We start from the raw sequence: 12,857 nt of genomic DNA, 5'->3' as shown, positions 1-12,857 counted from the left end.
ACATAGTACCTGATGTGAAAACTAGGCGAGTGAATTTCCCTTATTAGAAAGTAATAGAATTGTGGCTTAAAATATTTCCCAATAAGATATTTTGAATGAAAATTGATGTTTAATTAAAATGTTAAGTAAATATTTAGGTGAAAAAGTGAACATTAAATGATACATATATAAAACATAAGAAAACAAGTTTGAATTGATACTTTGTCAGCTGTCAAGTTGTTTGACAATCCATCTACCATGTAGGAGTAAATACAGTAAACATCTGTATATATAAAAAGAAGAACAAAATAATAATAGCTGGCAGTGTTGGCACTAGCTTTTCTTAGCCTGATCTAACCAAGGATTTCGTAGAGCAGTTTACTGCACTATTCTTTGTTAAAGAGCATTGAGAATGAATATGTTGAAAATGCTTCCTTACTCTATGGGGTTTTTGATTTAGCTATAATTTTTTCTTGTTTAATGACTTTTTTTAAAAAAAACCTTTTTTTTAAAGATTTATTTATTTATGCATACAAGAACTGGGGTACAGGCCAGAGGTGTGTGTGTGTGTGTGGTGGGGGGTGTTGTGAAGGATTCACCAGAGACAGAGTGGGAAGTAGAACAGGCAGATTGACTAAAATACACTGCTGAGGGGAGCAGCAGGTGAGTCAGGAGAGGTCTGCTGCGCCATGTGGGTAACCTCCCTGGCCGGGGATCAAACTCATGCTGCAGTGGTTGCAGATAGTTTGATAGGTTGCATATTAACCCCTTGCGCCACCAGGGAGGCCCCTTTAATGACATTTCTTTTAGGGATTAAGTTTTTGAATCCAAGGTGACTTTTTTTTTAAGATTTTTTTTTTTTTAGTGTATTTATGCATACAAGAACTATGGTGTACGCTAGGGGTGTGTGTGGGGGGGTGAGAGGATTCACCAGAGACACAGTGGGGAGAAGAACAGGAGGATTGACTGAAATACACTGTTGAGGGGAGCAGCAGGTGAGATAGGAGAGGTCTGCTGTGGCATGTGGGTTAGTTCCCTGGCTGGGTATTGATCTCATGCTGCAGTGGTTGTGGATAGCTTCATAGCACTGAGACTTTAACCTCTGTGCCACCAGAGAGGCCCCCAAGGTAACTTTTATGTATACTCTAAGCTTCATTATTTTGTTGTTAAGGATAAAATGTGGAATACAATTTTTTTATTTGTAAGGCCTGAAACTTTTTCAAAGGTGTTGAGGCAGTTAGTTAATCCAGGAGTGTGGACTGTCATGGGGAATACATTTATTTCTGAAGGAGATTGCCATAACTTTTAAAATATTTTTAATGTTACAGAAGCCAAGGCTGCCCCAAAAGATTGTTTCATTGATGTGAATTCTAAAGGTGACAGATTTGGCAATTGTGGTTTCTCTGGCAACAAATACAAGAAGTGTGCCACTGGGTAAGTGGAGGCAAGGTTGTAAAGCAATGTGAAAGATTATGATAAGATCAGTCATTTCTAGAATCTTTTATAACGCCTTGTGATTACTGACTTTCTCCTCCTTAAATACTTTTTGAATTTATAATTTTGCAATGCAAAACTTCAGAGAGACTCTGATAGAACTGATAAAATAATTTATCTCTTTTGATTTAACTGTCTAAAATCTAATGATTTTTAAATCTTACTTTGTTTACCTTTGTTCTACAATAAACACATTTCCTCTTCTTCCTTTCATAAAAACATAATGTTGTTAAATCTGTAGATGACATTACCTGCAGAATGAATTCTGGATTTCATTATTTTTTTTAACTCAATAATTTTAAGATAACAAATGAAAACCTTTTTTGTTTTTGTAACATTTGCTTATTAAAAAAAGATTAGTAATATAGAAATTACAAATGAGAAAAATGTCATCCATCCCAGTCTATATATATTCATTACTTTCACTGTATTTTTTATTTCTGTGCAGTATGCATCTCACTGACATTTTACATAATGGGAACTGTTCTTTAATATGTGCATCTCTTCTACCCATTCACTCCACCTACTACTTTGCCAATTAGTCTGAGCAACTGTAGTGAATCAATACTTATGAAGAAGAAATAACAGTGGAGACTTCCATGTCACTGAATCCAATAGACATTTTTAGGTCTTCTTGATACTTGAGCTTTCAGTAGCATTCAACTATGTTGAACATTTTGTCCTTCTTGAGGAAATCTTTGACATTTGTGTAGAATCTTCTCCTAGTATTTTTTTCTATATTTCAGAATGCATCTTTAAGTTTTTATGTGTAGACTCATCTTTCTCTCCAGTCATTTAATGCTGTGAGATACTTTAGTTATATCAGCCTATGTGTCTCCACGGGGCTATGTGCCTTTGCACATGCTGTTCCTTCTGCCTGGCATGCTTTGTTCTCCCCTCCCAGATCTCAGATGAAATATGCCTTATGTCAGGTAAACTTCCTCAATTTCCTAAACAGGGTCAGATATCCCTCTTAAAGGTGTTCTTAAACCTATATACTACTCATTTATAAATAATAACCAATTAATTGTGTTCTAATTCTTTAGACATTTATTTTCAGCATGAGGTAAAATTCATAGAATTTCAGAACATACTTTTCTTTTTTTTAATGGAAATATTTAATTTCAGAATTACCTGGGAATGACCTTTTCATCCCTGGGGAAAGAATGTGTTGTGGGGAAGGATGGAGTGTAGGCCAGAGGCACAGAGGTGAAAGAATTCACCAGAGACAGAGTGGAGAACAGAAAAGGCAGATTTATTGAAATACACTGCTAAGAGAAACAGTGGATGAAGCAGGAGAGATTTGCTGCACCCAGACATACATTTCTTGATATATGGAAGAGTAGACTGAGGGAAGTTAACAAAGCAGTACTTCAAAAAGTGATATGAAGATAACTTTTTTGATATCTAATATAGTATCAAAAATGGTTGTAGAAATAAGTAGTCTTGCATTAATGTATCACTCTTTTGGGTGGAAGTTAAACTATTCATAATACACTTTGAGTGTATTCAAAATCCATGGGAAGATTTTATGTCCAAGCCACTGTCTTATTAGCAGAACAACCATTTAAAAATGATGCCTCATAGTGCTGAGACTTAACCCCTTGCGCCATTAGGGAGATCCTACAGTTTGATTTCTCCTTTTATTCATGGATATTGAAAAGTGTATTGCTTAATTTCCAAATATTTTGGAATATTCTAGTTTCTATTTTTTTAATATTCTTTTTTTATGTTGTATTTTATTTTATTTTTTAAGATTTATTTATTTATTTAAGCACTGGATATAGTCAGAAGCGCGGGAGGGTGAGAGAATTCACCAGAGCCAGAGCAGGGAGCAGAACAGGCAGAAGGACCTAAGTACACTGCTGAGGGGAGCAGCGGGCGGCAGGAGAAGTCTGCTCACCATGTGGGACCCTCACCCGGTGGCCAGGGAGCAGCCAGGGATGGAACCGGCGCTGCAGAGGCTACCGGGCAGCTTCACAACCCAGTGCTCAACCGCTACACCACCGGGGAGGCCTCTAGTTTCTATTTTTGATTGCTAGCTAATTCCATTGAGAACATACTCAATGCTTTCCGTTCTTTGCAGTTTTTTTGAGATGTGAATTATTGCTTAGTATATTACCTATTTTGGTGAATTTTCCTTGTGAAATTAAAAAAAGGGGTAGTCTGCATTTGTTGCATATGGTATTGTGTATAGATGTTAAATTAATCTTTTATAATCTTCTATATCTTTGGGGAGTGTGTGTGTTTTCTCTCAATTTCTGAGGAAGATGTGTTAAATTTCCACCTGTTTCTCCTTTTAGTGCTGTATATTTTTGCTGTATATATTTTGAACCTATGTTAATAGGTGCTTGCATTATTAGGTGCATAGATATTTAGGATTCTTAGATTTTCTTGATCTTTTCATTATTAACACATTTTCTTCTTTATCTATGGAATATTCTTTTATAGCATTGTCATGGTTCCATTTGTTTATGTGACTGGTTGTCATTCTTTATCACTAAACTGTAAAATCTAGTGAAGTATTTATCTGAATTAGGAAGAAACAGAAAACTTGACCAGAAAAATCACAGGCACAGATATCAAAACAGCAATCAACAGTCTACCTATAAACAAAAGACTAGGATCAGATGACTTTGTTAGTTTATTCTACCAAGCCTTCAAAGAAGATACACCTTTTTTTTTAAAACTTTAAAAAATCAGAGGGGGGGGGAGCTACTTGAACATTTTACAAGGCTAATATTACCTTTATCCCAAAACCAAAGACAAAAACTAGGAAAAAACTATAGACTGATATCTGTGAGGAAGAAAAAATGCAAAAAATCCTGAACATGATCTTGTCAAATTGAATTCAGCAATATATAAAGAGATTCATCAATCATGACCAAGTAGAATTAATTTCCAGTATTGAAGGTTGATTCAACAAATGAAAATCAATCATTGTCATTCACCACATCAACAGAAAGAAAGATGAAAATCACATGACTATTTCAATAGATGGTGAAAAAGCATTGATAAGATTCAACATTCATTTATGACATAAACAATAAAATGGGAGTGAAAGGAACTTAACGTAATAAAGACCATAAGTGAGAAACCCACAGCCAACATTATACTCAATGGTGAAAAACTGAAAGTATTTCCCCTAAGATTAGGAACAAGACAGGCGATGTGTACTCTTATTACTGTTATTAAGCATTGTATTGGAAGTTGTAGCCAGAGCAATTAGACAAGAAAAGGACATAAAAGAAATCCAAATGAAGAAGGAAGTGAAAGTATCACTATTTGCATGTGACATCATAATATACAAAGAAAATCCAAAGAATTCCACCAACAAACTACTAGAAATAATAAATGAATAGAGTAAAAGGACAGGATCTAACTTCAATACACAAAAATGTGTTTTTATATGCAAACAATGAATAAGAAGAAAGAGAACTTAAAAAAAAATCATCCCATCAATAATTGCACCAAAAAGGATAAAATACATAGGAGTAAAAATAAACAAATAGGATTGTATAAAACTAAAAAGCTTTTGTACCTTGAAAGAACCATGAGCCCCCCCCCCCACACACACACAAAGAGCAATAGACTGGAGAAAATATTTGCACATCACATATCTGACAAAGGGTTAATTTCCAAAATATATAAAGAAATCATACAACTTAACAACCAAAAACCAAGCATCCCAATCAAAAAATGAGCGAAAGACCTTAATATACACTTCTCCAAAGAAGACTTCAGATAGCTTTCAGAGGACATTTATTTCAGATAGATGAAAAAATGCTCAGCATCATTTATTATGAGGGAAATGCAAATCAAAGCCAGGAGACATCACCTTATCCCTATGAAAATGGCTTATAACAAAGTTTCTTGCTCCTATATTTTCTTGGTTGAGATTTCCTTCAGTCAAATATTGTGTCTGTATATAAACATGCAATTTTTACTTTGTTGTATACATGGATACATTTTAAGTTTGAATTATTTTTCTGTATTTATAGGAATGCTTTGTGTGGAAAGCTACAATGTGAGAATGTACAAGGCATGCCGGTATTTGGAATTGTGCCTGCTCTTATTCAGACTCCCAGTAAAGGCACTACATGTTGGGGTGTGGATTTCCAGCTGGGGTCAGATGTTCCAGATCCTGGGATGGTGAATGAAGGCACAAGATGTGATGTTGGAAAGGTAATAAAAAAAATCTTCTATTTACAAAGGAAAATTAAAAAAATCTTTATACAAAGTGATTATTCTTTTCTAACTCTGAAAGAAATTATATTTATTATAAAGATTTTGCAAACTACAAAGCCATCAAGAACAAAATTAAGAATAGCTATAATTATGTTACTCAGGTTTCCTCATCTGGGTCTTTTAATATAACCTATGGCTTCTATGTTGTGAGATACTATATTTCCTTCCCCTATCAATGTGCTATAATTTACTAGTTTGCTATTACTGGGATACATATGTGATTGTGTGTGTGTGTGTGTCTGTGTTTGTGTGTATGTGATGTGAGGGGGAGAAAAAGAAAGGGAGAAAGACAAATAAACATACATGTGAGTCTCTGTATAGAAATGTCAGTGCTTGCTCTGCCTAACCTGCCCGCTATCCTTGCCATAGCTGTTTGGGTTAGATTTAAGCCAAGAGTTAACCAGCCATTGCCTTATCAGTGGTTTCATATTAGAATATGAGCTAGACCAGGTTCCTTTATTTGTTGAATATTTAATCAAAGAAAGACAATTAAGAGTAGTACAGAAACTCAAGCATTCTTTTAGAGATGTAGAGGTGGCAGTAGGGCTAGAAGGGCTATGGCAACATTAGGCCATATGCAGGAGATAAATGGGAACAGGATTGTTGAGCAAGTTGAAGGAACCAAGTCAGAGATGAATAGGGAAAAGAAGGAAGAAGAGGAAGAGGAGGGGAGACAATATAATTGCCTGATTATGTGACACATGAAAAAACAAGTGGACCCTCAAGTTAACTCTATTTTTTCTATGATAAATAAATGTATTATATCTTTCTGCAAGAACTGAAAAAAATTAACCCCCTAAACTTGTTTGTATGAGAATTGTACAGATCTCAGTAATGGGGTAGTATAGCTACATCAAAGTTAAGAAAAACAAGGTTTAAAGAAAAAGTTGAATATTCTTATATGAAAATTTTATGTCTAAACAATTTCTGTTGAAATCAAATTTAAGATACCTAAATTTCTCCAAGTTTTCATTCTAATTCTGTTCTTGTTGCAAAAGACCCTTATGTTTTTGTGGTGGTGCTGTCACTACATAAACTGCAGGTATAAACAAAGCTGATATAAAAGGATTTATAGATAAAATAAAAATAAAAATTTCAGAACATCTGTTTGTTTTCTGAGGTTAAATTGCTGTAGTTTTGTGCACACTTTTACAATTTAAAATATGGTTTTGCGAGGTTTCTTTTGAGAAAAGTTTTACTAATGTACCTTTAAATCAGTTTTCAATAATAAGTGTTTTATTCTCCATACCGTAGTTAAGATTAGCTGCTAATATTTTAAAACATTCCTTGGTAATTTCCCTTTTATTTTAATTTTCTTAAATTTTTTTTTTTTTAATTGAGGTAGCATTGGTTTATAGCACTGTGGGTGGTTCAAACACATAGGATCAGGTCACCACACTACACCCATCAACAAGGCACACTTAGCCCTTACCAACCCCCTTGTTTTTACTCCTCCCCCTCCTCATCTTGTAGCCTCAACTCCACAAGCATATTTTTAAGAGTTTGTTATTGGTTTGGTTTTGTCTGATCCTTTGTATTGTTTTCCCTGCATTCCATTTATGTGGAACTATCCAGTGTTTGTCTTTCTCATTATGATATTTTGCTAAATAGTATTCCGTCCAGTTCCATCCCTGTTGCCGCAAATGCCAAGAGTTAATTTTTTTACTTTAAAAAGAGTAGTAGTCCCATTTCTTTTCATGGGTTTGTTGGCCATCTGTATTTCTCCTTTGGAGAAATGTCCATTTAGCTCTTCTGCCCATCTTTTGATTGGGTTATTTGTTTTGTTTTTGTTGAATCATGTGAGTTCTTTGTAGATCTTGGGTATTATTCCCTTGTCAATATATGATGTGCAAATATTTTCTTCCATTTAGTAGGGTGTCTTTTCATTTTTATTATAGTTAGAGTCCTATCCTTTCTGGCTCTGCTAATAACCGAGGATGAACTTGTGCTGCAGTGGCTGCGGATAGCTTCACAGTGCCTTAACCCCTTGTGCCACCAGGAAGGCCCCCATCTCCTTCCATGGTTGTTGATAATGGGTGTCCATGGGGATGGCTAGTGTTGGAGAGAATCTTTACCATTCTAAGCAGCTTATCATTGTATCCCTTCCATTGTGGTTCTACCAATTCCACAAAGTAAACATGATCAGTCCATACCCTTCTAACAACTTGGAATTTTTCTGCTCCCTAAAATAAATATGCCAGCTATTAATACACTTTATGTTATCTCTGTGATCTTATTTAATGCTTCAAGTGTCTACCTACTGTAGTTATTGAACAGTGTTCTTTTAGCTGAAAAGGAAGCTATTGATATATATATCACCTCAAAAGTTTTATAGATATATGAGAAATGCATTCTGAAATCTGTTCATAAGAACTGTGTGGATGGAAGGCAGATGAGGAGTGACTTTTTACTGTGTAACCATCTGTAGTTTTTGAATTTTTAACTATATGAATGTTTCTTATTTAAAATTTATTGAAAAAATTATTGGAAATAGAATTTGGTAATCCTCTGTACATTACTGTTGAAACCTATATATATATATATATATATATATATATATATATTTAACTATATGTTAAAGTATCTATTGATTTTTTAGAATAGTTAAGGTATCTATTGATATTTCATTGTTTGTTCTCTAATTTCTCTTAATTTCATCAGATCCTTTAAACATCCTGATTTTGTGTGGTAGGTTACTTATTAAAATTTAAAATAGCACTCCACAATCTTAATAAAAAGACTACTCTTCTAGCATTACAAAAGAGCAGTTTTTATAATGTGTCAATTTTCCACAAAATAGAAAAATTTTAATAAGTTCTTAACTTAGGATTTTTAGTTTAATACTTTTCTCAAATACTGTTAATTTTTATATATTTTTCAATATTTAGGACTCATTTCTGTTTCATATCTTATTGCATAAACTAAAATTATTAAAACTATATGAGATCTATGATTTATTGCCAGTAGTGCTTTTAATAGTAATGCCTCTTGTTTTATCATTAATCATGATATAGGAAGACAGGTTTTATCTTACCAACAAAGTATTTTTAATCTTATTTTTTTGAAAACTTTTAAAAATTAAAATGCTTAAGCTTTTTCAATGCCATTTTGATATCTAGTGTAATAGACAATTTTATAGCTATTATAGTAATAAATTTCCTATTAATGAGTATTTTTTACAGTGGTGGGATCACCTATATCTGGTGATTTTTCATTTGAAAAATATCTATTTCTGAATATTTTACTTAGGATATTCACATCTATATTTGTCTAAAAATTTATAGTTTTGTTTTTGAATTTTATGTCATCTTTGATGATTAATTGTATGTTTTCAATTTATAGTGTGGGAATTAACTTTAATAAAAATTAAAAGAAATCAGTTCAGTAGTCTATGGTCTTTTGTTCTGAGTACTTTATTAATGTGTTCAACTTTTACTTATTTATTTTTCAATTTTTTTCCCTTTAGATATGTAGAAACTTCCAATGTGTAAATGCTTCTGTTCTGAATTATGACTGTGATATTCAGAAAAAGTGTCATGGACATGGGGTACGTACTATTCTCCTTTGGCTTGTTCATGAAAGTAGTGCTGAATAATAAGAATTCCCTGAGAGGATTAAGTGGAGACCTCTCAAGATTTTGAGATGTTTAAATATTGGGAAATGTAGATACCTAATTATTTTTTTCATTCTTAAAGAGAATGTTTATGGGTTTGCATCATTTTAATCCATTGTCTTGATTTCCATTTTTGAGTTCATAGTTCAGAGCAACAATCACAATTAACAATAGTGATATTTTGTTTTGAAGGTATGTAATAGCAATAAGAATTGTCACTGTGAAGATGGCTGGGCACCCCCAAACTGTGAAACTGCAGGATACGGAGGAAGTGTGGACAGTGGACCTACGTATAATGGCAAGTAATACAAAGGAAAATTAGTGTGATCTTTACCCACATCAGAAATTGGGCATCATTGTACTTCCCTCTCACTTCCTACATCAGTTACATGTTAAATTGTGTCAATTCTGTCTCCTAAATTCCCCTGAGTGTTTCTGCTTTTTTTAAAAATCCCTGTTAATTACCTTTAATTTCTTGCCTGGATTTACGTAATATTCTCTTAAATATGATCCTCATTTATCATCTTGTTCCCTATAATCCGTATTCCAAACTATGTTATAGAGTTTTAGTATTTTTTTTTTTAAGAATTCAGTTTTAATCATGTCATTGCCGTACTTTTAATTCAGTGCTTCTGAGTTGCTATTAGAATGAAGTCCAAAAATCCTGTACATGGGTTAAACACTCTGAATGATTTGCCTATATATTCACTTTCCAACTTCATTTCACTGTTTAAAACATTGTAACTTCGTTTATTTCCTCTAATAGCCTACTGTCTTTTACCTCTAGTCCTCTGTATTGTATAGTCATAGAGTCGGAGCTTAGCTAATTGCTACTTAGATGCCAGTTTTATGCCTATTTCCTCTATGAAGTTTCCCCTGAATACCTAAATCTAAATCAATATGCCCCTTCTACTTGTTCTTCAATTACTGTAATAATTAGCATGTAATACCATGTAATACCATGCTACAGTAATTGCATATTTTTACTCCTTGATAGACTTGTACACTAGTATCTTCCAAGTGAGAACATATTCTATCTTTCTTTTGGGTAAATGCAAGGTAGAATGGCTGACTCATAGAAATGGTGCAGGTTCAGCATTTTAAGAAACTGCCAAGTTATTTCTGAATGTGGTTACACTATTTTGCAGCTCTCCAGTTGTACATGAGTGTTGCAGTTTCTCCACATCCTTTTGGGCATTTGGTGTGGCCAGTCTTAATATTAGCTATTCTGTAGATATAAAGTAGCATTTTTCATTGTGGACTTAATTTTTATTTCTCTAATTACTAGAGCTGAATTTTTTTTTTTTCATGTGCTTATTTGCCATCTGTATTTCTTCTTTGGTGATATGTCTGTTCAAATCTTTTGCCCAGTTTCTTGTTAGGTTGTCCTTTTGAATTTTCAGAGTTCCTTATTTAGTATACATATCTTTTATGAAATATGTGCTCTGTACATGTTTTATACCAGACTGCTTACTTTGGGTTTCTTTTATTCTTAGTTTTCTAGTTTCTAATGCTGGATGATGAGGTCATTGATCTGAGAGCTTCTTTTCTAATATAAACATTGTAGTGCACTTAGTTTTTTCCTTTGCTTTTCACCTTAATTTTATTTATTTTTATTTAATATATATATATAAACATCGTTGTTCATTTTTTTAAAGATTTAATGGTCAATAAATTTTATTTATTTATGCATGCAAGAACTGGGATGTAGGCCAGAGGTGCAGGGGGTGAGAGGAGTCACCAGAGACAGAGTGGAGAGCAGAACAGGCGGATCTACTAACATACACTGCTGAGGGGAGCAGGGGCAAGACAGGTGAGGACTGCTGCACCATGTGGGTCAGCTCTCTGGCCTGGGATTGAACTCATGCAGCTGAGGCTTAACCCCTATGCCACCAGCGAGGCCTTTGTTCATTTTTGTACAGTGTTTTGTTTTTCCTTTCAGGTGTAATTCCCATAAAATCCCCAACACCAAGTCACTGTGAAACTTCACCTTAGTCTTTTGTGCTCTTCCCTCCCCTGTTTGATCCCTCCCCTCCCCTCCCCTGCTTACATCTCTGATTATAATTTGCCTGCTAGTTTTATCTTATTTTTTCTGACCCCTTGTTTGGTTTCCTTATATTCCGCCTAAAAGTGAAACCATCCGATATAGTGCATTGATTTTAAGAATAGCTTTTTTCACATTGCACACGTTTTGGTATTCTGTGCCTTCATTTTTATTCAGCTCAAAATAATAAAATTCTTTTATTTTTTTCTTTGTTAATTTAGAAATATATTACTCTGTCATGAAGTAGCTGGGAAATTTTCAGATATTTTTGTGTTATTTATTTCTTATATATTCCACTTTAGTCAGAGAACGAACTTTCTATGCCTAGAATCCTTTTTTACTTTTTAAAATGTATCTGTGGCCCAGAGTGGTTTATCTTAGTAAAAGATCTGTATGTATTGGGAAAGAATGTATATTCTGCTGTAACTGGGTAGAGTGTTTTGTAAATAACTAGTTCATGTTGATTGACAGATTTTTAAGTCATCTATATCCTTATGGATACTTATATACTTGTTTGGTCAATTATCAAGAGAGGAATATTGGAATCTCTGGCTTTAATTGCTCATTTGTCTACTTTTCTCTGTAGGTCAGTCAGGTTTTGCTTTTTATTTGTTGTAAAGCTCTATTTGCTTAATTAATTATTATTATTTTTTCCTTATTGGGCAATGTTGTTTTACAAGCACTGTGTGTTATTGTGGGGAATAGGTTTAAACCTCCTCAGAGGTATATTATCACATGAACCCCACCATCAAAGCACCTATAGTCCTTTACCCTAGGCCTTTGGGTCCCCTCTCCCCTTTTCTCTTCTCCTCCCCTCTCCCTCTGGCAGTCTTAATTCTGCAGTCATAGTTTTAGGGGTTTTTTTGGTTTCGTTTTGTCAGCTCCTTTGTTTTTTTTTCTTCCTGTATAATATTCCACACATGAATAAAATAATCTGGTATTTGTCTCTCTCCTTCTGACTTGTTTCACTTAACATAATCCCCTCCAGTTTCATCCATGTGGCAAGCTTTCATCTTTTTTGTTTGTTTTACATAGAAGAGCAGTATTCTATTGTGTATATATACCACATCTTCTTCATCTAATCCTCTGTTGATAGGCATTTAGGTTGATTCTGTAACTTAATTACTGTAAATAGTGCTGCAATAAACATAGGAATGCATATATCCTTTCAATATAGTGATTTTTTATTCCTTGGTTAGATAACTTGGAGTGAAATTGCTGGGCCATATGGTAGATCTATTTTTAGTATTTTGAGGAATCTCCCTACTGTTTTCCATAAGGCTGTACCAGTCTACATTACTACCAATAGTGTATGGGGGTTCCTTTCCTTTTTCTCCACATTCTTTTCAAGTTTTTTTGTTTCTGGCTTTCTTGATGTGGGCATTTATATGGGCATGGGGTGATAGTGAGTTGTGGTTTTGATTTGCATTTCCCTGATGATAAGTGATGTTGAACATTTTTTCAAGTGCCTTTTGGTCA

At 33.9% G+C, this 12,857-nt stretch overlaps 1 protein-coding gene across 1 annotated transcript in view; it reads left to right on the top strand.

The window, feature by feature from the left end:
• The window catches only part of ADAM9 (ADAM metallopeptidase domain 9), a gene marked incomplete at its 5' end in the record, with an annotated part of 83,744 nt that overhangs the window by 60,388 nt on the left and 10,499 nt on the right, over positions 1-12,857 (top strand). The window contains 4 exons of the mRNA XM_084231616.1: positions 1,308-1,413; positions 5,475-5,658; positions 9,188-9,268; positions 9,527-9,632. Coding sequence (XP_084087742.1) covers positions 1,308-1,413; positions 5,475-5,658; positions 9,188-9,268; positions 9,527-9,632 — 477 coding nt within the window. The remainder of the gene's footprint in view (positions 1-1,307; positions 1,414-5,474; positions 5,659-9,187; positions 9,269-9,526; positions 9,633-12,857) is intronic.

The sequence above is a fragment of the Talpa europaea genome (genome assembly GCF_964194135.1).
Source record: "Talpa europaea genome assembly, chromosome: 4".
NCBI lineage: Eukaryota > Metazoa > Chordata > Mammalia > Eulipotyphla > Talpidae > Talpa > Talpa europaea.
This window is presented reverse-complemented; position numbering and strand designations above follow the sequence as displayed.